This window comes from Triturus cristatus, chromosome 5_1 (genome assembly GCF_964204655.1).
Source record: "Triturus cristatus chromosome 5_1, aTriCri1.1, whole genome shotgun sequence".
Taxonomy (NCBI): domain Eukaryota; kingdom Metazoa; phylum Chordata; class Amphibia; order Caudata; family Salamandridae; genus Triturus; species Triturus cristatus.
Genome location: NC_140587.1, coordinates 769,357,437 through 769,383,631, shown reverse-complemented (window position 1 = coordinate 769,383,631; position 26,195 = coordinate 769,357,437). Strand labels below are relative to the sequence as shown.

At 45.7% G+C, this 26,195-nt stretch overlaps 1 protein-coding gene across 2 annotated transcripts in view; it reads left to right on the top strand.

Annotated features, from left to right (window-relative positions):
• The first annotated feature begins 1,750 nt into the window (after positions 1 to 1,750).
• TTC39C (tetratricopeptide repeat domain 39C) overlaps positions 1,751 to 26,195 on the top strand; it is a 466,104-nt gene continuing 441,659 nt past the window's right edge. The window contains exon 1 of one of the 2 annotated variants that reach the window (XM_085605752.1): positions 1,751 to 2,029. In XM_085605752.1, coding sequence (XP_085461878.1) covers positions 1,875 to 2,029 — 155 coding nt within the window. In that variant the 5' untranslated portion in view covers positions 1,751 to 1,874. The remainder of the gene's footprint in view (positions 2,030 to 26,195) is intronic. The other variant, XM_085605751.1, reaches the window with a different exon arrangement.

Here is a 26,195-nt window from a genome sequence, read left to right as displayed (position 1 = left end):
TAATGCTGCTACAAAAATGTCGCAATACAATACATATGAATTTTAAAACAGAATTTGCTGCATATTACTAACTCAATATTAAATCAATTCATAAAACATATCGTCCATAGCTACATTATCTTGAAACATTACGCCCTCTTTCCTGCTAATCCAATACCTGGAAGTTCTTTAACTAAAGTGAAATAATAATTTAAAATATTAAATGCTGGGAAGTGTCTACTTAAAGAGTGTGCATAGTACCATTATCGAATAACTGCCAGATCTTTACAAATGTATTTATTGCTCCCGCCCTCCTGGCAACGCTATGGAAACTTGAAATGGCTACAGGCCGCACAAACCAACAAATCCAGACGCCATGATATTGTTGTCCTCCTTCGACTTCTAAATGTGAAAACTACCATTTGAAGAAAAAAAAAAGCTAGAAGCGGTTTTTCGTTTGGCGGTTATTTTCAAACCCTCGACTTTCCCTTCGGTATCTAAATAGCAAAATAGGGTACCAAAGTCATCAGATACAAAAAAATTCACACTCGTGAGATTTTAACCAACATAATATACAAGTATGTTTGGCTACGGCAGAAATGTAAACAAGAAGCGCATCTCCTATTGTATTAAATAGTAGCGCGTGCTATGCGTTATGCCTGGTAAAAAACACACAACCTGATTCTGGATAAAATCTCAGAATGGCACTGTCACCGGACCTAACGTGTACAGTTGAAAGTGAAATAAACATCGTCTAAAATGGCGGCGCTGCTTTCACCTCGCGCAGTGATTCTGCTGTTCGGCAATGACAAGTGGGGTTACTGTTGTTGGGCGCCTGTGGAAGCAGGGGCCACTGTGAAGTGCAGCGTCGAGGAGACTGTGGAGGGAGTTACTGACTGGGCAGCAGGGTGGGACTTGCAGGGAGGGGTGCGTCTATCCGGCAGGGGAGTGAGCACATGAAAAGCAGGTAGCTGGCAGGTTTTTTAGGTTTGTCCAGCACCTTCTTGGAGCTAGACACACAAGACACCTGCAATGGGGCCAAAAGAAAGACACCTTGCGCCACTTCTGGGTCGCAGTACATTTTAGCAGTTGTAGACATCTTTCTTAATTTACGGCGGAGGGAAACATCGGCGTACATGGGCTTTTTAAAACAAACAGCATAACGGTTCCCACTTTTTAAGACGAGAGGGTACCACACATCTAAGCCTGGTATATGCTTACCTGGTTTACCTTTCGCTGGCCATCTCTCACTCATTGACGCTAACCCATACCCCTTGTGATCGTTAAGACACATTCTCCATCACTGACACTTGCATAGCATGGCCTGCGTGAAAAACAGTTATCAAAAGCACACACTTGGGTACAATACATGGGGGCCTATTCCATTCACTGGCAATAAAAAACATCCGTTGTATCTAATAGACCGTCTTCCCTGTATTCTAACGCCCATTCCAGATACTAAAAATACTCAACAGCCTCGCAGATAAATCTAGCCCTCTCGCTTCCAGCAGGTGTACATACGCTTCTCCCTGAAATCAAACAAAGCACGCCCTCCTCCCTGGTGGAACTACTCCATAATTGACACTAAAATTAACTCCTCCCTGACTGACGACAATGTGCCTCCCTCCCCCACACAAACGTAGACACCACGGCCTCACTGAAACCTCAGCACTCTGTATTTTTTCTTTGCACGAGAATACAAGCGTTCCGTCTCCATTAGCACGCCCTCTTCCTGTCACGGGCGCCCATCCAGTTCCCAGGGCCTGATTCACGCCCTCCTTTCTTGACACAAAGCTCCTCCTCCTCTTGTACTTGATCACGCCCCTTTCATCCTGCCTGTACACTCAGTTGCACAGACAGCCTCTGCCAACCTGCTGTGTGCCCCCACGCTCACCATGGCCGGCTGCGAGCAGCCCCCACCGGGTGTAGAGCCCTCATGCCCACCGCCGCCCTTGCAGTCTCCCGATGACGCTGAGTTGGCCCTCGTCGGGATCAACCTGCTACTCAACAATGGGTTCAAGGAATCGGACCAGCTGTTCAAGAAATACAGGTAAGGCTGAGGCGGTGGTAAGATCCCAAGAGAGAGGTGCCAGGCAGCTGCTACGGCCCACCGCATGGGCTCTTCACCCCGACCCCTATTAAGGCGAGAGCTGTCGGCCCCGCAGTTGCATACCCCGAACGTATCTGTTGGACTGTTGTTCACTTCACGTAGCGAATACTCCCAGCTGACCTTCAGATTGTCTGTGCTGTCACTTCCATTGGAGTGCATTAAAGCGAGAACCTGGTGACGCAATCACACCCTGCTACCTATGCTCCGCGTATCTTTTAACAGCCAAAGCTACGCGAGGTGTACTCTTTTGCATTGTCATTCCTTTTTGCATTGTCATTGTCTTGCGTGTCTTACCAGTTCACCCACATATTGCCCGAAGGACTTTGCTCCTGACAGCTCTTTCGCTGGCTTTGTTCCCCAGAATAAGAGCGATGCAAGTGATACCTCCTGCGTTGTCACTCTCTAGAATGTATTGCACCCTTTTGTTTCAAGAACGATATATAGAAATGTTTAGTCCATTAAGGATCTAGACTTAAAGGCACCGTTTAAACGTCACTGAAAAGGAAAACCTTGCAAGCTCTTTCCTTTCAAACATAAATTGCTTCTAGTCCTTCACAGAAGAGACTTTGACAGTCGAAGCACTTGCTTTTGTGATACAACGCCATATCTTATCAATTCAGTAAAAGTACAGCTCAGTGGGTCAATGCTTATGTAACAGTAACTCGTTCAAATTTTGACAGGGCTTATCTAGTCTTTCAACATTCCGAAGATAACAAATGTCTCTGAGATAGTGGTAAGGTCCACCAATTAAAATACAAATTATTTAGATTAGCAGTTTAAAATGTGTAATGATTAATGTGAAATTCAAAGCTGTAACGACACACATTTAAAATGTGCAAACTGTAATAGACAGTCATAGCTATGTATACAGGCCATAGAAATGCAAAGAAGCAAGTTTCCTTTGACTAGAAATAAATCTAATTTTGCTGAAATGTGCACAAACGTAATTTAGAAGCTTGACCTTATTGTGACATGCTTAGAAAATGCTCGTAATAACGCTTTGTGGCGTGCACACTATGGTACTTCTACTCATATTAAATATTTAACAGAAAATGACGCTGTGGATCAGAAAATACGTATTTATGCAGCTGCTCCTTTAGCTGGCTGGTTTCCAAACAGTGGAATGCCTTGCCCCTTGTACTCGGGCAAGAAAGCTCTGAATTGATCTTTCAAAGGAGGCTTAAAACCTGGTTATTTGGATTGGCTTAAAACTATTTTGGAGCTTGCCTCATAGGTGTTGCTTGAGTATGAAGCTTTAGCACAAGGGACACTGGCTGAAGTAACCAGGTGCTCTATAAACAACTTTATTATTATCTGTTCCTTTGTGTAAAAAAGATTTCAAAATTGCTTTTTATTCTGAACGAGTACATCATCTAAACTGTACAAGATATTTGATGTGGTAAGCGTTTGTGTTTCCTTCTAGGCTGATATCCGCTTGCACCCGGATAACTCTGATGACACAGTAGTTTCGTTCAGTGACAGGTTTCAATGCATTGCCAGTATAAACAGACAGCTTCACTTGTCGTGTAGTTGATTTAAAAAGGTATTTCACTTAGCATGTTTTTGTAAATAATAGAGTTCAGATTTTACTAAACATATACATTTGCTACACTACATTTCTCATTATTTTCTTGTTTTGTGTATTAGGGTATGTACATACACGTTTGTACCATTTATATGGTCCCATAGCACTTTTGGAACCTAGGTCCGTACTGTTCTGGGATTATTGTTGACAGACGTCGAAGGTCTGTTGACATTGTGCTATTTCCGTTTACAACTTTACAAAATCGTATCTCTGTTTCTCCTTACTGAGTTTTTGCAATTTTGTTGTCGTTTTGTGAAATGTTAATTCTAGTTTTCAAAATCAGTTTGGGGTTTAAAAAAAAACTGTTTTGCTTTTTGACTTTATTACTGTTTTGGTACAATAGTAACAAAGAAGGGTACAAAGTTCCTCATGTACAGTGACGGAGAAGAGCAGGTAAGAGAATATCTCAGCTGGTTAATGCTAAGAAAGACCAACCAAATGAAAGCAAGGGAAATTCCTTTAATTTGAACTAGTGCTCTCACACACCCAGCAAGCTAGGTGTCATGCTTCATCATATGAGCACTGCCCCTCGTCAAGTCGGCGCTGCAATCCTTGACGGGCTCCCGAAACCGGGGCTCTTTGTCGGGGATCTTTTGTTCCTGACGAGGGTGCTTGGGGGTGAGGGGCCTAGTGGAAGAAGATGTAGCAGAGAAGTGAAATTTTAAAAGGGGTCAGTTGGTCCTATTTCAACTTTATTCCAAAGGTCAACTGCCCTATTAAAAATGTGTAGAGTGGCTAATTGCTAGGAATTAGGTATCTAGGCAAGAGCTCTACTCTATGTGATCAACATGTTTCTTGCCACAGGAGTCAGGAGGATCAGGGCAATTCATCAGGATCAAAGTAATACTGTCTACAAAATTATATGTGGTAAGGTGATTACTACATACCACATCTTAAGGTTTGTACCTGTTGGGGAAAAAAAGAGACTTTTTATAACAAAATAAAAATAGATCTTCATACTGTACATAGCTGTGGATATAGTGTCAAAAGTGATCACCGTGCTCGGGCGTGCAACACGCAATATCATTATCTAGTGGTGTCTCGAACGCCATTCGGGAGTGCGGGGTAGGCAGGATAAATTAATATCCAAGGAATTCTACGAAAAGAAAGATTCTACGGAAAGACAAGAGGGACTCACCTACAAGGGTTGCTACTGTTGTTAGCAACGGTGCTGGCGGTTAAAAAGGAACCCAATTGGGTCCTAAAGGAGGGGACAAAAAGTTGCCAGAGCACCATCTTATTAGTATCTGTATGTTAAAAGAAGTATGTATAAAAAGGATACACCAAATGTGAGGTGTAAGTTCGAAAGAGGCAGCCAGGCAGAGCCTCAGTTACCAGACCCCGACCCGATCCATCCGAAACGGACAAAAGGTCGAGTCAGAAGGTGCTGGCCTCTGTACAACGAGTCCGTGGGGGTAGACCCGGAGGGCTCCGGTGGACACTGGGCAGATGTGGTTCCTCGAGTGTAGGAGGACTATACAATTTGGAAAATCAAAATCTGTACTCACCGACGTGAATCCACGTACAGGAAAGCGACCTACCCAAACCGCCAGGAACCGGGGTGGTAGGTTCCGAAGGGGAGTGTGAGAAGATATGCATCGTTTCCGGGTATGTCATAGAGTGCGTAGCGCGTCATGACGGGACGCGTTCAGGGAAATACATACATGTGATTGGTCCCAGGCCTAGGGGAGCGTTATAGTTGCTAAGTAACCCCGTGACGTTGTCTATGGGCCCAATGAAGTGTCTCGCTGTCGAATTGCGGGATGTAAAATAGTACGTGACCCACCATAGTGTGACGTGTTACGTAAAAGAACAAGTGACTGATCCCAGGTATAGAGAAGCGTCGTTGTTGCTAAGCAACCTCATGACGTCGTCTCTCGGACAGATGATGTGTCTCGACAATGGATTAGCCAAGCGTAAAGCGGTACGTAAAGCTACTGGCTCAAGGATTAAAGGAAGCGAGACCAGAGTAATGGTTATGACGGGAGCACTCATAACCGGCACGGGGGCGTTTCAATGGTGATATACGTGCACTATATAATGCCTCAGGTGAATGTATCACTCCCGAATGGCGTCAGATGTGAAACACAATTTGCACATGTGAGATTCATAACAGTCGTATATCGATCATGAAAAATGAGGCTCATTATTAATGACGTAGGGTTAGCACTTAGCTTGAGGGCTATGTCATGTAAATCTGTGTGTTTCTCCAACATGGCCATATAATGTGAGTGTCAATGTTGTGGTCCTATTATAGTTCAGCTTCCTGGGGGCCAGGTGTATGGATAGTGTGTCACTAATCACACAGTATGTGGACTGGTCCATTAATATATGAAACAGGATTGGAGGAGTGGTCCTGTACTCAGTGTGTTCATGAGCAATAGGGTAACACAGGGACCACAAGGAACCTCGTATCCTGCCCCGAAGGAAGTTAATTCCATGAACTATTCAACAAAAAGGGCCAGAGATCAGAGTGGAATAGGATCAGGCAATTAGAGCATACAGTTCCCAGTTAAGATAGGGTGCTCCAGGGTATGTCCTCATTAAGGCCCTCGATATGACTAGATAATCTATGTACCCATCTCTGTTCCAGTCTGAATAGGGAGGATTTAGATATCTGGGCATGGGATTCTAATATGACCCAATGTCATGAATCAGAAGTATGTTGTGTCTCCATGAAATGTCTGTACAGTCTTGTGGTTGTTCGTTGGCAACGTATGTTACTCCTGTGTTCAGTTATGCAAATTTTAACTGGACGCATGGTCATCCCTATGTACTGTAAATCACAGGGGCAAGTAATCAGGTAAATACACTGTTTAGTGTTACAATTCGTGTGTTTTTGTATATTCCACTTGAAATTGGGTTTTAACGCAATTTCTTTAGTGGCTGTTGTAAATTTACACACTGTACATGTACCACAGGGGAAGTGTCCTTTGACCGGTGGAAGGCCCCATAGGGTGGTTTGTGATGGGGTAGTGTGCTTCTTGGGTCTCGTTTGGATCAAGATATCTCTCAGGCTACTGGTTCTGGTATAGGCAAACCTAGGTGCAGGTATCTGCAGGTCGCCTGTGTTTAGAATGCCCCAATGTTTCAAGATAATCTTTTTGGTGGACGTGGAATTGGGTGTAAACGAGGTTACACACGTGATGATGTCCTCAGGTTGTTTATGATGTACTTCTAATAGTGCCTCCCTAGGACAATTTAAGGCTCTCTTCATTGAGTTAGTTACCACCTTCTGTGGGTAGCCTCTTGTCTTTAGGTTGTTAGCTAAAGAGGAGGCTTCTAGTTTGTAGTCATTCGTGGAGGTACAGTTGCGCCTGATACGTAGGAATTGCCCCACGGGAAGGTTATCTTTTAGCGCTCTGGGGTGATGGCTCTGGTACAGGAGAAGGCTATTGCGATCTGTGGGTTTTTTATATATATGCATGGATCGGGTCGGGGTCTGGTAACTGAGGCTCTGCCTGGCTGCCTCTTTCGAACTTACACCTCACATTTGGTGTATCCTTTTTATACATACTTCTTTTAACATACAGATACTAATAAGATGGTGCTCTGGCAACTTTTTGTCCCCTCCTTTAGGACCCAATTGGGTTCCTTTTTAACCGCCAGCACCGTTGCTAACAACAGTAGCAACCCTTGTAGGTGAGTCCCTCTTGTCTTTCCGTAGAATCTTTCTTTTCGTAGAATTCCTTGGATATTAATTTATCCTGCCTACCCCGCACTCCCGAATGGCGTTCGAGACACCACTAGATAATGATATTGCGTGTTGCACGCCCGAGCACGGTGATCACTTTTGACACTATATCCACAGCTATGTACAGTATGAAGATCTATTTTTATTTTGTTATAAAAAGTCTCTTTTTTTCCCCAACAGGAACAAACCTTAAGATGTGGTATGTAGTAATCACCTTACCACATATACTTTTGTAGACAGTATTACTTTGATCCTGATGAATTGCCCTGATCCTCCTGACTCCTGTGGCAAGAAACATGTTGATCACATAGAGTAGAGCTCTTGCCTAGATACCTAATTCCTAGCAATTAGCCACTCTACACATTTTTAATAGGGCAGTTGACCTTTGGAATAAAGTTGAAATAGGACCAACTGACCCCTTTTAAAATTTCACTTCTCTGCTACATCTTCTTCCACTAGGCCCCTCACCCCCAAGCACCCTCGGCAGGAACAAAAGATCCCCGACAAAGAGCCCCGGTTTCGGGAGCCCGTCAAGGATTGCAGCGCCGACTTGACGAGGGGCAGTGCTCATATGATGAAGCATGACACCTAGCTTGCTGGGTGTGTGAGAGCACTAGTTCAAATTAAAGGAATTTCCCTTGCTTTTATTTGGTTGGTCTTTCTTAGCATTAACCAGCTGAGATATTCTCTTACCTGCTCTTCTCCGTCACTGTACATGAGGAACTTTGTACCCTTCTTTGTTACTAGTCTCATGGGGTATGTACACTGGACCTCTCTAAATAATAACACCCCTAGTCCCTACCTTTGATATAATGTTTTGGTACAATGGCACACATTGCCTTAAGTTAAGCTTGTCTGCTCCGTGCACAGCTATGAGGGAGTTGATGTCCGGCTAATTTAGTGACTGAGGGTTTACTCAATTCTTGCACCTTAAGTTTCTGGGAACAGGGATATGGATCTGGGTAAGATGGAGGGCCTTAGCATGGCAAAGCTGAAGAGCATTTGTAAACAAAGGAGACTGAAGCTAAACAAGCTGTCTAAGAAGGAGGATTATCACATCACTCTTAGGACCTGGGAGGAAGTCTATAAGCTACAATGTACCTCATAGGAGAATGAGGATGAGTTTGAAGAGGGAAATGAAGGGCATTGAGGAAGTCCCAGTGTCAGGGGAGAGTTGTCCCCAAGGAGCAGCATCTCCTGCATTGTCCAGGGCAGGGAGCAGTGTGTCCACTCGCAGCTTGTCCCCATCAGAGTTGAAGGGGACAGAAAGAGCGAGGGGGGCCTTGAGTTGCATTTGGCTACCCTCGCCCTTGAGGAGAGTAAGGTTGGTTGCTCAGGAGAAGACAGTAGTCCTGGTTACTGAAGAGAAAAGGCAGCAGCAAGCTTTGCACTAGGAGAGAAAAAACTGGCATTTGTATTAGAGGAAAAGAAGGCCTGGCTGGCTTTTAAGATGAGCCAGCACAAAAATGGACTTGACGACCAGAAGGTCCCCTGATGATGGTGGCAGTGATACAGAAGTTCCTAGATGAGGTAAACCAAGAGTTCACATCTGAAAATATCTGGTGCCCAATTATGTGCAGTGGTGGCTGGTATTAATGGGCGAAAGGGGCGTTGCCCCACTAACATCCGGGAGAAGACGAGAGAGAATGTACACCATGTGAAGTGGAGCAGCTTTAAATTAAGCGCTCACTGCTTCGTGCTATGTCTAATTCCAATACAAATTCTAGTTTTTTTTTCTTTAAGGAAGGGGTGCGGTCAAAGACAGTTCTCCTGCGCATGTGCTGGTCGGGGGCGAGGGCTATTGCTCGCCCTCGAGGCACACACCAGGAGAGTGATGTCAGCATGACGGGAGTGGCCGGAGGAAGCGGCAACGATTTACTTTTAAATGGGGCGCTTATGCTATGGCCCAGGCGTTTTCAGCAGAGCGCCATTGAACTAAATGGTAAGGGGCAGGGCTGGCCTACATGGACAAAGTGAAGTGGGTGGGAACAACTGAAGCACTCTGTTCATGTTTGCGCCTCCTGATTGGGCAATGGAAGCTGGGGGAGTGGGCTGTGCAAGAGTTCGTCTACACAGCTCCGATTTGGTTTCCGTGATAATCAGCACGCAGCAGGTTTCGTGTTGGCTGTTTATCGTGCAGGAGGGAAACCTGCACTGGCGCGCAAAGTATACTGCAGTCACTGCGGAAGACTTCTGTTGCATTATACAACTACGTCCGTGCACCTGTGCTATCTTCGTCAACTCCTCACAAGTAAATACATTTTGCATTTGAATCAGGTTTCGCTATACCTTATGCAGGCTAACGTTGTTATTACTTATTATTTGGATGGGGAGCCATTTATTTTTAGGTATGTGTCCGAGTTGTCAAGTGGAATTTCATTGTGAACTGCCACACACAATCTTTAACTGCCATCTAAACCAAATTCTAACTCTCGACTGTGGAGGGGAAGAGTCGAGGGGGGTGGATTGACAAGACGCATCACCCAGAATGCTTATTGTTCAGGAATCAGAACATCAAAGGCTATCTCTTATAGTTACGGGGCAGTGTAAAAAGCTCGAGTCTCACTAATTCAAAATCGTCTCGGAGGTGAACGAGCAGACGTACGACACTCCGACGTCTGGTTACCGCGCGACCCACATGTAAAAGACAAAGGGAGTTGTCTGGTATTGTGGTATGACAGAAGGATGGTGCAAAGTGCCACGGAGTGTATAACCGTGCACAAGCAGCAGGCACTTCTGTAATGTGACCCCAGGTGGTTTCTGACGTGTGCAATAGATGCTAACACCAGGACTCTGGAGCACGGCCTGGTAATGGGTCAGCCAGGAGCAGAGGATGAAGAAGCGTTGACAAGTACATATTTAATGTATTTTTATTATTTCACGGCGGGCACTTTAGCTAGAAATGTAATACATAAACTCCCCTTAATCCGCTGGGTCGACCTGGCAGGCGTTCTTTTTCCTACACCTCATGTTTTATTGTTTTTCATAACAATGAGCCAGTGTGGACCCGGGGATGTAGCTAGGGACATCTTAGAGCAGCCACCCTTCCCAGACACAAAGGTCGGGATCACAGACCTACCCTGCTTGCCAAACTGTCACTCTAATGGGCTGAATTTTAAACGTTAGTTTGTGTGTGAGCGCAGCAGTTTTTACAAAGGGCAGCGCTTGCTGCACAAAGTGGTGCTTTGATTTTATGAAACGTTTGAGTTTGAATAGGCCTCTTGTTGGTGGTGGAAGCGCTTGGCAAATCATAACCCGATTGTACCTTTCTTTGGTATACCTGTCTGAAGGTTTTGCATGTTGCACATGCAACATAGCATCCACTGTGGGCTTTGTGGCCTGGCATGTGTCCTCGCTTCGACTATGTACATTCCATGCATGTCTACTTTGTGCGCACTTTAACCGGGCAGAACATTTCTCAGTCAAATGGGCTCACTTTACAAATGCTTACATTTGATTTTATTGCAATGCTGTCTGTGTAATCCTGCAACCAATATCATGATGTCCACCTAAATGTATTACACATACCTACTAACAGTGACCGATGATGCACCAGCAATTGGGCAAGTCAAGGTCCCCAGACTGCTAAAGCCGACCTTTATAAATGGTTAATATAGGTGATAGAGTTCCATAAATTTCAATGTTCCCTGAGCTCGTCAACCCCCATCAAAAGTTATAATTTATTGGAAATCATTACAACATGTACCAGGGTCGGGGGATGCACTTTAGTAGGTCACCAGATCTATAAGTGAATTCATTTTGTAAGTTATGTCTGCTTCCAGTTTTTTGTTCGAAATGTGTATGCCTTTCTGTCAGGACTATGAGGGAGGTTATAAACACAGCCCAATTTAAAATGTGCCATGAATTTGGTTTTGTTTGACGCAGTATTTGGTTGTGACTCCATGCTGTTTTACAGTGCCTTACAGGAATATTTAACAAGCACCACTTAAGAACTGCATCGTAAAGAAAATAACTTCTGGGCCAATTGTTTGTGTATACTGTGGCAAAAAATGCACCAATTTGCTCCTTCCCCCAACACCCACCTTGGAATAGTCAGGCTCACTCACTTCAGTTGGGGTATTTACATCCCACCATTTAAAAAATTCACCAGCCGCCCCTGATTATGTGGTTGAGGATAATATAGATAAAAGGTTTGCAGCATATGAGGTGGCAGTGTGTATGCATAGAGTCCCAGAGGAAGACTGGGGGTTAGCCTGTGGAAGCGCATGCCCAATGCTGGGATACACTATTGGCTCCTCGAGCTGCAGCTGAACAAGTTAAGTATGCCTTCATGGAGGAGGCCCTCATTTGCAAATTTGGTTCAACCCAGTGAAGTATTTCTTGCGGTTCAGGGATAGCCAGAAAGAGTCACACCAGTCTTAGGTGGATTTTGCAAACTTATCTAGTAAGGCACAGGAAGGCTGGGTGAAAGGCAGTAAGGCAAATGATAATGATGGGCTTATAGTTTATTCATGAAGGAGCATATATTGAATAATTGTTTTATAGAGTTATGTCAGCACCTGATACACTCCAAGCTCATTGTGCCCAGAGAGCTTGCAAAGGAAGCTAACCTCTGGATCAGCACCAGAGTGTCCAAGAAAGTACCCAGGAGTGACCACAGGAAAGATGATTCCGGTTTCCCTCCCCAGAGGGAAGGGGTAAGGCAATGATAATATAGAGAAGTTCCCCAAATAACTCCAAAAGAGTTATAAGGGGAGGGATTTCCCGATCACTTCTGAGCAGAAGAATGGGAGGTTTGGTGGGAAGAAGCCAATGGTGCCATATCACCAGGCCCACTGTTATGACGGTCTACTGACAGAGCACAAGAAGGGGATGCTGTATGTACTGGGAAAGCCACCAACAGATGGGCGCTGCGCAGAGGTAATTAATGTAGCCCTACTGATAGATTATCCCTAGACAGAGAGAGTAGATCATACCCTAGTATTTCTTCGATTGGAGATGGGCCAAGAAGGTAAATTGGTGATCCTGAGGGTGTTTGACATTACTTGCAGGAGGTCACTGTGAATGGGGTCCCTGCCACTGACCTATGGAATACCTGTGCTAGCCAGACCATGGTGATAGCAAGGCTTGTTTCCCCTGAACAGTATCTGCCTGGACAGGTTTGAGGGTAACACCAGCTAATGGGCAGGAGCATTTCAGCTTATGGGGGAAACAACCTTTACAACATGGACTTTAGCACACATGCGTTTCCTCATAGGCGGAATAACGCTTGCCTTAACCACGCATATGCCTTAACCACGCATAAGCGTGGTTAAGGCAGTCAGCGTTCTAGCTGTCTGAGCGGGCAGGAAGAGGAACCGGAAGGATTGCTGCAGGGAGGACCGGCATGCGGTTTGGTTAGTTGTAAAGGGGCTTAAGGGGGTAGATTTTAGGGGGGGTGTCCGGTTTCAGGGTTCAGGGCTGGGGTGTGGCTGAGTTTTAGGGCTCAGTGCAGGAGTGAAAGGGCTGTTTTCAGGGCTTGGGCCAGTTGTTGAGGCTCAGGGGAGGGAGGCTGGGTAGTTTGTTTGGGCTGGGTTTTAGGGCTAAGGGTAGGAGGTCGGGTAGCTAATAGGGCTGGGTGGGTAGATTAGAAAACAGGAGGGCTGGATTTTAGGGCTTAAGGCAGGGGGGGCTGGGGTGGGATCTTTACCAGGCATACATCTTTACCAAACATGCCTTTACAACAAAATTTGTTGTAAAGGTATGCGTGGTAAAGGCATTCATGGTGAAGACGTGGTCCTTGTTAAGGCATGCATGGTTTAGGCATGCATGGTTGTGTCATACAACAACCTTATGGTCATGTATCCTTAGAATAGGACGGGATGTGGGCCCAGAGGAGGGTCATTGTCTGTCCCCAGAAGCCAGATGACTGCATCTTTGGCAATAAGCTCCTTCCTACCTGTGAGAAAAGAGCTGGGAGGGGCAGCCACTCGGGGTGCCCTAAAAGACTGATTTAATGGGGGCCCTGTCCCTAAATGGAGGGTACAGAGGCCCTGATGAAGAGTAAGTGGTAGAAGCTGGATGCGGTCCACAGTGGGAGGACCACAGTATCAGGGGTTACCTGCTCAGAGGAGAGCATCCAAGACTGACCCTGGTGAGTCTACTATTGACCTAGAGGTACAGCCTGCACAGTCACACAGACAGAGGACAGGAGGCCTGCAACAGGGACCCTTGCATAACAATGTCATCCTTTAGGGAGGGGCTGTGTGCCCATCCTAGTAGTCCTGGACTGCCAGGCACCTGTTCAGGGAGGGCACAGATCCTGAACTGAAAGGCCAGTCTCAGGGTGTCCTTCTGATATAGGTAAAAAATGAATGGAAATAGGGTGTCTATCATCTAATAGTGCAGGCACACACTCTGCAAAACCTAGGAGGCCTAAGAGACATCAGGAGTAGGTGGGCAACTCCTTGCCTGCCCCTTGGCTGGAAGTGAGGCCTAACCAAACCCCTAGATGAGAGCCTTGACCTGGCAGTGGGTGGCTAGTGACAGAGCGGCATAGGTAGGTTTAGAAGGGAATAAAACAGATAAGTGTTTCTGCAGAAGAGGCGAATTGGCCACGTTCTATCACCTGTGCAGCGAAGTTCATCAAGGGATTGATTATTCTAACCTAGCTTGTGGCTGGGGGCGACCTGTGTAGGACAGCTACTTTTTTTGCCAGTTCACCTTGGATTTTTCGACTCTGCAGGACCCAATTTTTGTTTTCTGGCTTTAGAACTCTGTGCACTTTATCCTTGCTATCCAGTAATAAAGTGCATGTGCTACCCTTTAAACATGGTTGAACTGGCCTATTCCTAATTGGTATATTTAACTTGCCCCTAAGTCCCTAGTATATGGATTAAAAAGTGCACCCAGAGCCTGGAAATTAAATGTCTCCTGTGGATTGTAGCACATATTGTTCCATCCACTAGTGTGACAAAGCAAACATAGCTTCAGGCTTACACTGTGTAATCTGACTGCTGCAGTGCAATCTTTTTAAATAACCTTTTTTGACAGAAAACAACTTCCCTTTTAAATAGTAGTCTGTAATCCATATGTAAACTTTGTAGCCCACAAGGTAGGGTGCATGGTATTTAAAAGTGGGACATGTAGAAAATTAGTATTACCGTGTCCTCACAGTGACAATGCCCTAAAAGTAATTTTTACTGTGGCAAGTCTATGCCCAGATTGAAATTCTGATACTGCTAGAAAAATAATAAAATCACTGTTTTTATTAGTTAATAAAAATCCAATTCAATGGTGAAGTCGGATTTTCAATAAATATAAAGGAAACGTGACTTTAAGAAAATGATCTTTCACCTGCCTGAACTGTTTGAAGGCTAGTTAGTATAACCATCTGCCAGACTATGCTCAGCCTTAAATAGGTTATGTTATGTGTATTTGTAAAGCGCACTATTACTCGCGAGGGTATCCTGACGCTGAGCAGGTGTGTTAGTCAATCCCTGTCTGTGGTAAGTTGGATAATTGAAAAATCTGGTCTTCGTTTTTTCCCAGAATTCAATGAGAGGAGAGAAGGCTATGAAGTGGAGTGGGAGGCCATTCCACGTTTTAGGAGTGAGCTAAAAGAACACCTGTCCTCCAGATCTGGTTCTGTGTATGAGTGGGGTGTGTGTGAGTAGGAGGAAAAGAGGTGTGATATGCCTCCCAGGAGCAAATAATAGGCTGACCCGAATGGACAGAGATGGCTCTGTTCAGCCACATGTGACATTTGAGGCACACTTGAAAGGGAGAGAACAGGATGCTAAGACAATTCTTGTGTATCCACTGAAGGACCATGCTTTTTTACTACCAGACTTCTGACTCTGGATTTGTTGTGGGTACAGTGCGTGCCACATACTGGATTTTAGTATTAGATGTCGGAAGACACTAGGATTGCCATAGTGTGCTCCCTAGACATAACCATAGCACTCAAAGCTCAAGTTTAGTGTGACCAAAGACTTTGTCCTTCTCGAAAATGCCCATACACATGGCCTTTTGGGCCTGTTTGCAGTAAGACAAACAGGAGCTGCTGAAAAAGTGGATAGGGTTGGCCCAGCAACTTATACCCCATTTTTTGGACAGGGGCAAGGAGTCTACTCCACCCACTAGTTAGCAGGTAGTGCAACAAACTGCAAGAGACCTTTCCTGGGAGTATTCAGTTGACCAGGTGTTAACCGGACCTGGACTGGATCCTGCTGTTGGCCTCTGGTTGACACTCTATCATTCTCTAAGTGCCTCCTGTGAGGCCCTGGGGGACTTTAGAAGTATACTTCTGTGGTGGATTGGGACTTTAAAAACTCAGGCCTGATTTAGAGTTCCGCAAACTGGTTACTCCATCACAGATGTGAAGGATAGCCTGTCCACTGCATTACAAGTGGTGTAGGATATAATGCACTTGTAATACGGCGGATGGGATATACGTCACATTTGTGACAGAGTAACCTGTCCTCCAAACTCTAAATATAGCCCTAAGTCAGAAGGAAAAATGTTTGACCAGGACAGCAATAGTCAGAGTATACAACCTGTGGTCCATTGCGGTCGGTCTCAAATTGCCCATATGCACCGGTCTACGGCGACCATTGACTATCATTGGCCCTTTGTGCTTTTTGGTGCTATTTATATGTAAAACTTTAAAACGTCATATTTCTGGTTCCCCATATTAGATTATTGTCATTTTGATGTAAGTTTGTTAATTATATTAAACTCTGTTTTTCTAATTGGGTTTGGGATTTTTATTGTTTTGCATTTTGACTTTATTACTCGTTCTGCATAAATAATTACACATTGCCCTAAGTTAAGCCTATCAGCTTTTTTCAATAGCTACCAGGTGGCTGAGCTCAGGATAATTTAGTGACTTTGAGGGTTCACCCTGACCAGGGTTGTGATTAATCCTTGAGTTGTACAGTCACCTACCCCAAATATTAAACATTTTTCTTCCAGATGTGTTGCTAAGGTAAATGTTAGCTCAATTCCGTGGCTTGAAGATTAGTTGTGCCCATTAAGGTGCCACAGGTTGTATTTAATTAATGTTTACAAATTAATAATACTTTCCAGAATGCTTGCAAAGCAATAAGTATGTTGCTTTGAGCCCCAGGGATTAAGTAACTGGACGGGAAATTCTCTGTGTGCCACAAATCAGGGCAACAGAAATTATCTAGTGACTTAACAATAGCGCAGCGCTGTAAACTTTATCTCTAGGAGCTGTTTTCAGACTGAAGGATAGAAGTTGGGCTCTTTAGAATAGGTGGGTTTTCAGTTTGGCTGGGTAATTTGTCTTGAAGTTGAGGTTAGCAGCGAGATTGGCCCTCACTTAGGGGCGGATTACGATGCGAGTCAGAAGGCTCCAACCGACAGTCGGAGCCTTCCGACTCGCATCGTAATGTGTCGGTCGGATTCCTTTCCAACCGCCTAATTAAGATGTAGGCGGTTGGAAAGGATTCCAACCAGTCATTCCGGCTGGCTTCCGATGGGCTCAAAGAGCCCGTCCGCCAGTCGGAATGAGGACAGTGATCTCAAGGGCGGACATTTCCGCCTTGAGATTAAGATGTCGGGTTTCAGCAGCCTTTCTGTGCCGGCCTTTCCGACACAAAAAGGCTGCTGGAACTTGACTTTGGGGCCCCTCTGCATGGCCTCCTTTGGTGCACGGCATCCGGTTGGAGGCCGTGGGGGGCACCTAGGGTGCCTGTTGGACTTTGCCCTTTTTTAGCAGGTTCACCCCTAAATCTTTTGCCTTTTCTGTGACCCGATATTGATTGTTTTTGGCCTCTGCGCACTTTAGCACTGTGGCCCAGTGTAAAGTGCGTGCGCGCTCTGAGGGCGTCTGGTGAGATTGGCCTGCCCTCCCTTAGGAATGCATGGGGGATATGTGTGTCCATGGTAATTCATGGTATGAGAGGAGTGCAGGGACGAGTTTAGTATGTATGAACTCGTGAGAATAAATGCTGCGCAATGGTGTGCGCAGATTTATGGTGACTGGTGGAGAAATGCCACTTTTAGAAGTTGGCATTTCTGTGTGCTATGTGGCTGACTGCCTGATGTGGAGTGCATGTCTGGCGATTGAGTGACAGGAGCTGAGGGGTGTGGGTGGCTCCAGGAGACAGGGTGAGTCAGCCCAGTGGTGAATGAAGAGATCTGCATCTAGATGGGAGGGAGGAGTTGCACCTGGGACCTGAATAGGGCTGTGCCTTCCCTCCACAATGCTGGCTCCGCCCCCTGTGGGAAGAGGAGCTGGGTAAACAGAGTGCTCCAAATCCCCCCTGAACCAGTTGCCTCTGGTTCTCCCCTCAGCCCTGTGCCTACACACAAAGGAATAAGTCCTATAAAAGAATGGGCTGTGACCCCATGAAAATGTTCTGTTGTGCTGTTCCTGACTTGGAGGGGGGGGGTGGGGAGCCTGCTGCTGCTGGGCTCCAGGAGGAACCGCCACGAGGGACTGGCTCCCTGCTGGAGGGCCCTGTGTGCTGGCCTACCTGAGCCCCGCTTGCCCCTTCATCCCTGACCTTTGGACCCTGGCGCTTTGCTGTTATTTGGGAGAAGTGCCTTGCTTATTTGAGAAAGCGCTTTTATTCTTAATGAGCGCCTTTCCTATCGTGGGCTCTGCAGCGCTGAGCCGCTCCTCAACTCGAGGGAATCCCGGTGTGGGGATTCCCCCACCTTGCTGGGAAACTGGGCGGGAGCCCACCCCGCCGTTGTGCTCGTTGTCGCGGGTGCCCACCCCGCTGGAGAGCTGTTGTGGCGGGTGCCCACCCCGCCATTATATTTAATTTAAACGAAGGCGTGAGCCCACCCCGCGCTTCGGTGAAGGAAGGAGAAAAATCACCGCCGCGGCCCCGAGGGAAACCGGATTGTTGCCTGGCAACCGGGACTCCCACCACCACATTATCGTGACGCAGAGTGGAGGCAGGAAGTCCCGGCTCCAGGGAGATCGGTAGGAGGGAGCGACGTCTTCACCCGGGGCCCCTGTGAGCGAGGGAGAGCCCCATGGTGCCCGGTGAGAAGCCGAGAGTTGCTGCAGTTACTGGTGGGGCTCCTGTGTTGGAGGTAGTAGCCCCGCGTGCCGCGTGATCACCTGGAGCCTTGGAGGCTCCACGGAGAAGCCGCAGAAGTCCTCAGAGAGCCCGGTGAGTGAGTGAGGGTTGGGCGGGAGCCTGCGGTTGGTGACCGAGCCCCGTGGGGCTCACAGGCACATGGTTAGTGCCCGCCTGCAGTGTTGTGCGGATTGTCACAGCGGCGCCACAGAGGCGGCCCGCTGCAACGTCTGGGACATTTGTTTTCAGAGTCCCGGAGTGGGACTCCCAGGCACATTATGGGGCCTGATGACAGCACCCAATGGGCTCCCCCGAGGCACATTGTCTGTGCCTGGAGCAGTGTAGGGGGCATATTGTTTCTAAAAGCCCCAGGGGAACTTGAGGTGCACGTTTAGTGCCATTGCTTGTTTTTGCTGGCCATCTTTCCCAAATGCCCTGCGAGAGCGCAGGCAGCTGCAACGTGGGGCCATAGTTAATTTCAGAGTCCCAGAGAGAGGGCTCAGGAGGCACGCTGGTGCCAATGCTCAGTTTCACAGCTGCCCAGCAATTAGTGGGCAGCTGCCACATTTAGGTGGTGCATCTGCGCACTTTTTGGATGTTGCTGCCTTTGCAGCTAATTCCTGACTTTGCTGGACAACGGGCATTGGAGCCTTAGAGAAGGCCAGTTGGCCTGGGGACAGTTGAGTGAAGTTAGGCACCATGATTTATGCGTAATGTTGGGCCTAATGTGATGTCTGCTGCGCAATGCCTTTATGCCCTGATCTAGGCCTCTAATGATGTTTATGGTTATGAGGTTAGTGCGTAATATGGTTAGGCTAATGGTTTTTAGGCCTAATGTGTTTTATGCCTAATGTCATGCCAGAATATGGTAGGATGGTGTCTAATGCTAATGTGATAATGCTGAGGTCATTATTGTGCCAGTAGTTACTGGTTGTGCTCTACATTAACTATTTGTGCTACAATTATTGGCTGCGTTCGACGTTTATGATAAATCTTACTTTTACTATTTCTACTAAGTGATGATTCGGACGGTGGTCCATGTGGCCCTGTCATGTGTATATAATCCCCTGTAAATATTGCCCAGTGTCAGTTGGCACAGTGTATATTGTGTGATTACCATCTAATGTGTTTTATGATAATACAAAGGCTATTTTTGATATAACCTTGTGTGGAGTTCCTTTTGTGGTGTGCCTAGTGTGTTTCTGCTGTGTGTGTGTTGCACAAATGCTTTACACATTGCCTCCGGGATAAGCCTGACTGCTCATGCCAATCTACCAAGGGGGTGAGCAGGGGTTATCTTTGGCGTGTAACTCCCTTGCCCTGACTAGAGTGGTGGTCTCTGCCTGGCTTTGGGCGCAAGCCTTAGCCAACCAGAGATCCCATTTCTAACAGCGCCCTCCTGTTGATCCCTGCATCTCCTATTTTACAATGGGAGCATGCATTCCGACTGGTTTACGGCCGGAATGCATGCTCCCATTGTAAAATATAGGAATGCGACCGAACACCGTTCAGTCGCATCCTAATGGGCTGGTCGGGACTGCAGACCGGGTGTTGGTCGGTCCCATGACCAATGCAGTGTCGGGTGGAAGAGATTCTGCCCAACATCATAATCAGCTCCTTAATGTCCTGAGGTCTGGAATGCTGCTGTAATTGAGTTGTGAAAATATCTGGAGATTATGTTTTAGCTGGTATAGCGAAGTAAATCAAGTGACAAAATAAAATCTGTTTTGTTGCAATGTTTTTAGTGTTGTTTAAATATAAAGCTCTGTGGCTGAAACAATGTTTGAAGATCACTTGGACATTTACAATGAGACAATGCTGTGCCTTTGAGGTTGGGCGTGAGCAAGTTCCAGGCTATTTTTCAAGACTACTAATCTAGCTGCTGAATTTTCGATTATGTTGAAATTGAATCGTTGGCATTTTATCTGTCCAAAGTGGAAGATTTGGTATTGTTGACTATAGGTTTATGGGTGTTATGTTTATTAATGTTTTGTTGTTTATTGGGTTGAAGAGGATAGGTTTTTGTTCAGGTGGCTAAATGAAGGGAGGCATTAACCACCAAGCAGATCTTGTTGTTCATTGTTCTGTGTGCTTGGCAGTTGAATATGATTTCTGGGCTCGTGATGCTAGAAGCGATTGTTTGAACTAGAATAGTTGTGGGGCGGGGAGGTGGGCATTGCTTTTCAAAAAGTAGTCCTGTTTTTGAACCATTGAGTTTGAGACAACGTCTGGCATTCCATGATTCCTTATCGGGCATGCATTTTACAAGACATAGTATTAATACTGTTTATTGCTTATATAGAAATAGAGCTATGGTTGTTATCATCGGATTGATAATGTGGATTGTTGCCTGTTACATTTGCGAGCAGTCTTGTGTAGATTCTAGGGAGAGCAGGCAACATTTGCATATCTTAAGTCACTCCACATGACAAAGGGTATGCCAGACAGGACAGGAGAATTTTGTTTGATTGTATAAAGAGTTTGAATTGTATGAAAAAGAAGCGCCCAAGGGATGGATGAGTGGGTGACAAGACAGTGAAGAAAAATGTTATGGCCTACTGTGTTTTTCAAAAAGTTAACATATATATGCCTTAACTGCATCAGTAAACAATATGGCCTACTATGTTGAAGACTGCTGTGCTTCAGTCCCTCATTAAACAAAATAGTGAGATGCCCCTCAGAACCATGGGGGCAGGGTCTGATTAAAGACAACAAAGCAAATCTCCCCTCATATCAAATGAGACTATCATACATAACACATATACACAAATATCCAATTTATTATTATCCGTAGACATGTATGACAATGCATACCTACACATTAATATCCGGAAGATTGAAAGCCAAACACCATACAACTTATAAGTTTAATGACTCCTTTACATTTCTCATCATTAAACAAATGATTGGGTCAAAGTTCCTTATTTCAAACACATAATGTGAGGTCAGAAGTAAGGGGCTCATTACGATGGCGGAGGGGTCGGCCTGGCGGTGGCGGTCCCTCTGCCACCTGGTTCCCATTTCCCCCCGCCACATTAGGATGGCGGGGCAATCGTTCCACAAGCGTGGCGGGCGCAAAGAGTGCCCACCATGCTTCCGCCACAGGCAATCGTTGCTGTTGCCTGGTGGAGCAGTTCAGACCGGGGATATGGTGGCGGGGCACAGCAGGCACCGCCCGCCCGATCACAATGCTGGCGTCAGCCAGTCTTTCCATGGAAGTGGAACCGCCATGAAAAGGCTGGCGGAGGCTGGCTTCGGGGGGCCTGTTACGGGCCTCCTCTGTGGTGGGTGTTCCAGTTGTGCACTGGGGGGGGCTACCCATGCACAAGATGGCAGGCGCGGTGCCTGCCACGTTGTGCATGGAAATGCACATCGTGGCATTTTAACATTGCGAACAGTGCTGCAGCCAGCAACACCGTCTGCAATGTCAGGCCAGGATGATCCCGCCATACTGGTGGGCGCATCCTATTTGGGCTGGTGGGACCGCCGCACGTCAGGCAGGCGGTCCCAGCACCGCTATGATGGCGGGCGGACTGATGTCCGCCCGCCATCATAATGGGCCCCTAAGTTCTTAATATTCATCTGGATATTGGTGTGCATATGTATTGTCATATGTGTTTATTGATAATGAAGTGTATATTTTTGTATATGTTTTATGTATGTTAGTCTTTTGCACAGCTGGCACAGTAGTCTGATTTTATTATCAATATTGTCTCATTTGACAGGAGCTTTGCTTTGTTGTCTTCAATCCTTCAGTAGCAGAGATGTATGTGTTATATTTCGCTTTCTCAAATGACTACGCCCCTGGTATTGAATTCGGCTGTCAAAATTTCAGGGACACATAGTAGATTTTAAAATAAGATTTGGTTGGGTACCAGAGGTTTCTCTAGTTTGCTCAAAAAATGTAAACAGTGGCAGTTGGTTAGCTTTCAAACTGGTGGAGCCTATTAAAAACCTAAATTGTACTCTAATCCTCCTTAATAGAACTCACACTTTACTTTTACTGAAGTCTGGAATTTTCGTTGTGCATCCGGACAGAAGAGAGGATTATATTTGTTCAAAGTTGCTTCTTAAACAAGGTAACTAAATTGACTACTGGTTTGAAATTACGTTTCTTAAAGGTCCACTCTATTGACCAATCTGCAGAGCATATGCTCTCCTCCAACCTTCCTCCAATTTAGAAGCCGTATATGCCATGACCCCTCACACTTAGTGTGCTTACAATCTTGTAGTATTCATACTAGCCTTGTGCTCAGCTCCCCTGACCCATCAAGCTATGGTAGGAGACAAGATTGGTGGCAAAGGGTTTCCTGATCAAAAGCTAGCAAGTCCCCAAAGGTCGCACCTCTCTAGTCATATGCTCAGATCCTTTAAGACAGTGTTTCCCAAGTAGAGTTTCACAGAAAAGACCATTTTCCGGTTTCTTTTAGAAATCATGAAATAATCCTCAATAAATTGAAAATTTTAAAATGCCTTGATGCATTCTGAGAATCCTTTGAAATATACCAGAATTTTTATCCGGCAATTGGCAATACTAGAATATATGAAAATAAATATATTCTTATATTATCTATTGGCGGTCGCCAGTAGGTAGTTATAGTTAGGATGCAGTTTCCATAGGAAGAGCGTGTTTTTATTTGCCAATAACTTTGACGTCGTTTGATGAATCCTCGTGAAATTTTTCAAACTGTCAGGGCAGTCACTTCAACTGCTGTCTTGAAGGTTTCGGGGTGATCCGTTAAGCAGGGGCTGAGAAAAAGGGCAGGTCCCAAAACGCTTTTCCCCCATGTTAATTTCCATAGGAAACCTTAGTCACGGCTACTGCCCGAACTGCTGAACGGAATAACACCAAATTTGGCAAAAAGGTAACTTTTCGTCCAGAAAGCACTCTTTTTGTTAAATCAAGATATATATATATATATAATATACATACACACACACACATACACCCCCCCCCCCCCCAAGGGTTATAGGGCCGCTATAGTTAGGCTGACATTTCACTCGTACAAAACCAGAGAAATTCAGCAGTTCTAGTTAGCTGAGCTCAGTATAACTTACGCCGCTGCAATGCACTGCTTATGACCTCACATATTACACCACTTTTTACGTGGTCAGTGACATCACTCATGACGTCACTGATGGCATCTGAAATGACATGTCAATGACCAATCACCCTGAAACTTTCCATGCACAACAAGACTCAATATGGCACTTTTTTTGGAAACTTTAGTTAAGATTCGTCAAATGGCGCCAGAGATACGGGCAAGTCGAACAATGCTTTTTCTCTGGAAATATGGTCCCAACTATAAATACCTACTGGCGACTGCCAGTAGGTAATATATATGCATATATAGGTGTATCGTGTTTGTATTTGTTTTGTAGTGTTTTGCAGTCGCATCACCTGTGGCAACAAAAAGGCAAGACCTGGGCCACCAAGTGAGAAAGAACTATGTAGTGAACACACTTCCTGGTAGCAGTGTGTATATGTGTAGGTTAAGTTCCAGCAATCTTTTCACCTGCTAACTTCTCAGAATTCTGCATGTTTCTAGTCTTTTTTTACCTCTCTGCTACCAGATTGCTTGATGCAGTTGTTTTTCTTTGTTTAAGATTGATATTCGTGGCACAAGTTAATCTTCAGCTCACAGTGCAGTATCACTGATCTCTTGGATAGTCAGTTATGAGTTATTTTGATCCAAAATGTTGATATTGAAAAGTAAAATAACACACTAGACAGGAAAATATCTCTTGAATCACACCCCTTTAAGCAATTTGCACTTACATACCTATGGGTACTTTCCCTCCAGGTTTCCATTCACCAAGATATAGCTCACCAAAATAGTAGATTTAAAGAAACAATTTTCCTATATGCTAGCCCCACGTGGACAGCTCTGATAAACAATTTAGGGTGTGATCCTTGTCTGATCCAACAGGATCAAGACCCCTTCGTAGCACGCCATCTGCCCCATGCACCAGGCTGTTCTGTAGCTTTTAATAATCCCCTCAGCCCAAACCTTTTGAATGAGAGGAGAAGTGTAGTATCTTCATGTAAGATTAATACTGTTCTCCTGTATCTTCTAACTAGCTGCTCAGCCAGTGTGAGAGTTCCATGTGGAATGTTGACGTGACTGGAATGTTGGAGGTTGGTGTGGTGTGAGACAGTTGAGAGGATGGGCTGAGCAGCTAGCAGGCTGCTCTTGGTGGGGCTATTCTATGGACTTAATTGACTTAATAAATACGCTTAAGATCTATCCTGGCTATGTCTGCTGTGTCACATCAATCTATGGAACCAGGTCACTTCAATTGGCGACGAGTTGGACTAAAGAAACCGTGCGTGTAACCTGAACAGACTGGTGTGTAACTAAACTGGTGTGACTTGAAGAAATTTGACTTAAAGAAAAGAAACTCCTCATTTGGCGATTCTACCTGGCAACGTGAGCCCCACCAGTGATCACAACACAGGTCGCCCAAACCTCTGTGTGCCAGGTGGAGTGAGGAGTGGAGCTGCAAGTTGTTCCCCAGTGCAGCACAGAGGTTTGCCTCAGTGTCGTGTCCCTGAGCTGTTTGCTGGATGTCTTCGCTACCAAGATCGGTGTTTTTGGAAGGATGCTGGCCCCTGTGACAGTCGCGTAAGAGAAATGCTAGCTGTCTCTTTGTGTTGAACCGTGGAGGGCCACTTGACGGTCGTGAGGTGAGCGTTTGGGGAGCTGTCACCGAAGAGGTGTTTCTGGTGAGGAGTGCTACTAACCCCAGATCCCTGTGGGGTACTATTAATCAACTTTTCAGTGTGTCTCTTTGCTGTGGGCGCTGTGGTATCTGCACACAACTTTATGGTGCCATTTCGTGAGCGTAAGCGGGACCATCTGCCAAGAATTTGTGATAGGTGCAACAACCAACTTCAAGGTTTCAAGTTCTAAAGGACAATGTGCCTTTGTAAATAAGGTAATTGGTGACTGCCTGTGTTTTGGGAACAAGTGCGAAGTTATTGACTCAGAACTACATAGGATGTTTGGATTCTCTGCTGACGCTTTGACTGTTGGTGTGGTTCGGTTCGCAGAGCCTCTGCAAGATGAGGTGGTCACTTGCACTGTGACCATGGAGAGTTTTAAAGACATTTTCAATGGTTTTGAGGTTGGTTGCGGGGTCAGTTAACATGACGGTTGTGCATTGTTTAAAGATTCAAACACGGCTCGCGCACCTTACCGTGTCATTGGTGTCGCGTGGAGCTGCTCGAGAAACCTTCGTGCTGAGATTTTCAATGTTGCCCATGACGTTTTGCAGCAGGAGTGCGCCGCGAGCCACTCGGCGGGCGTCTCCTGAGCGTGCCGCCATTTTTGAGTTGGCGGATCCAGGCATTTTACTTTGCATATTAGTGTCTGCTTATGGTGTCCTACAGCAACCTGCCAACCGTTGTTCATTTGTTCGCTCAATAAAGTTATGTCTGCGTCGCAACGTGAGAATCTCTTCCTCAAGTGTCCGCTTCTTCAATTCATTGTTCATTCAGTCAACCCAAGTCAACGGACATTCGACGCTGTTTTTTTTTCTTCAGTGCGCACGTTTGGGCAAAGTATTCTTCTTTTCAGGAAACCGGACATTCTAAACCGGACTCTCGTCAGCTTCAACATTGAGAAGAATGTTTTGTTCCTGTCACTGAACAGTGCCTACATTCTTCGTGGTGAGTTTCTTTTGTTGTCTTAGTGTCCTGGCTCGTTTTCATACTTGGTGGGCATGATGTCTGCTGCACAGCATTTTGGATCCGCTGCAAAGTACTTTGTTATGCTGCCAAGTCTCTGGTTACTTTCATGCGCTTATGTTTGTCAACTGACA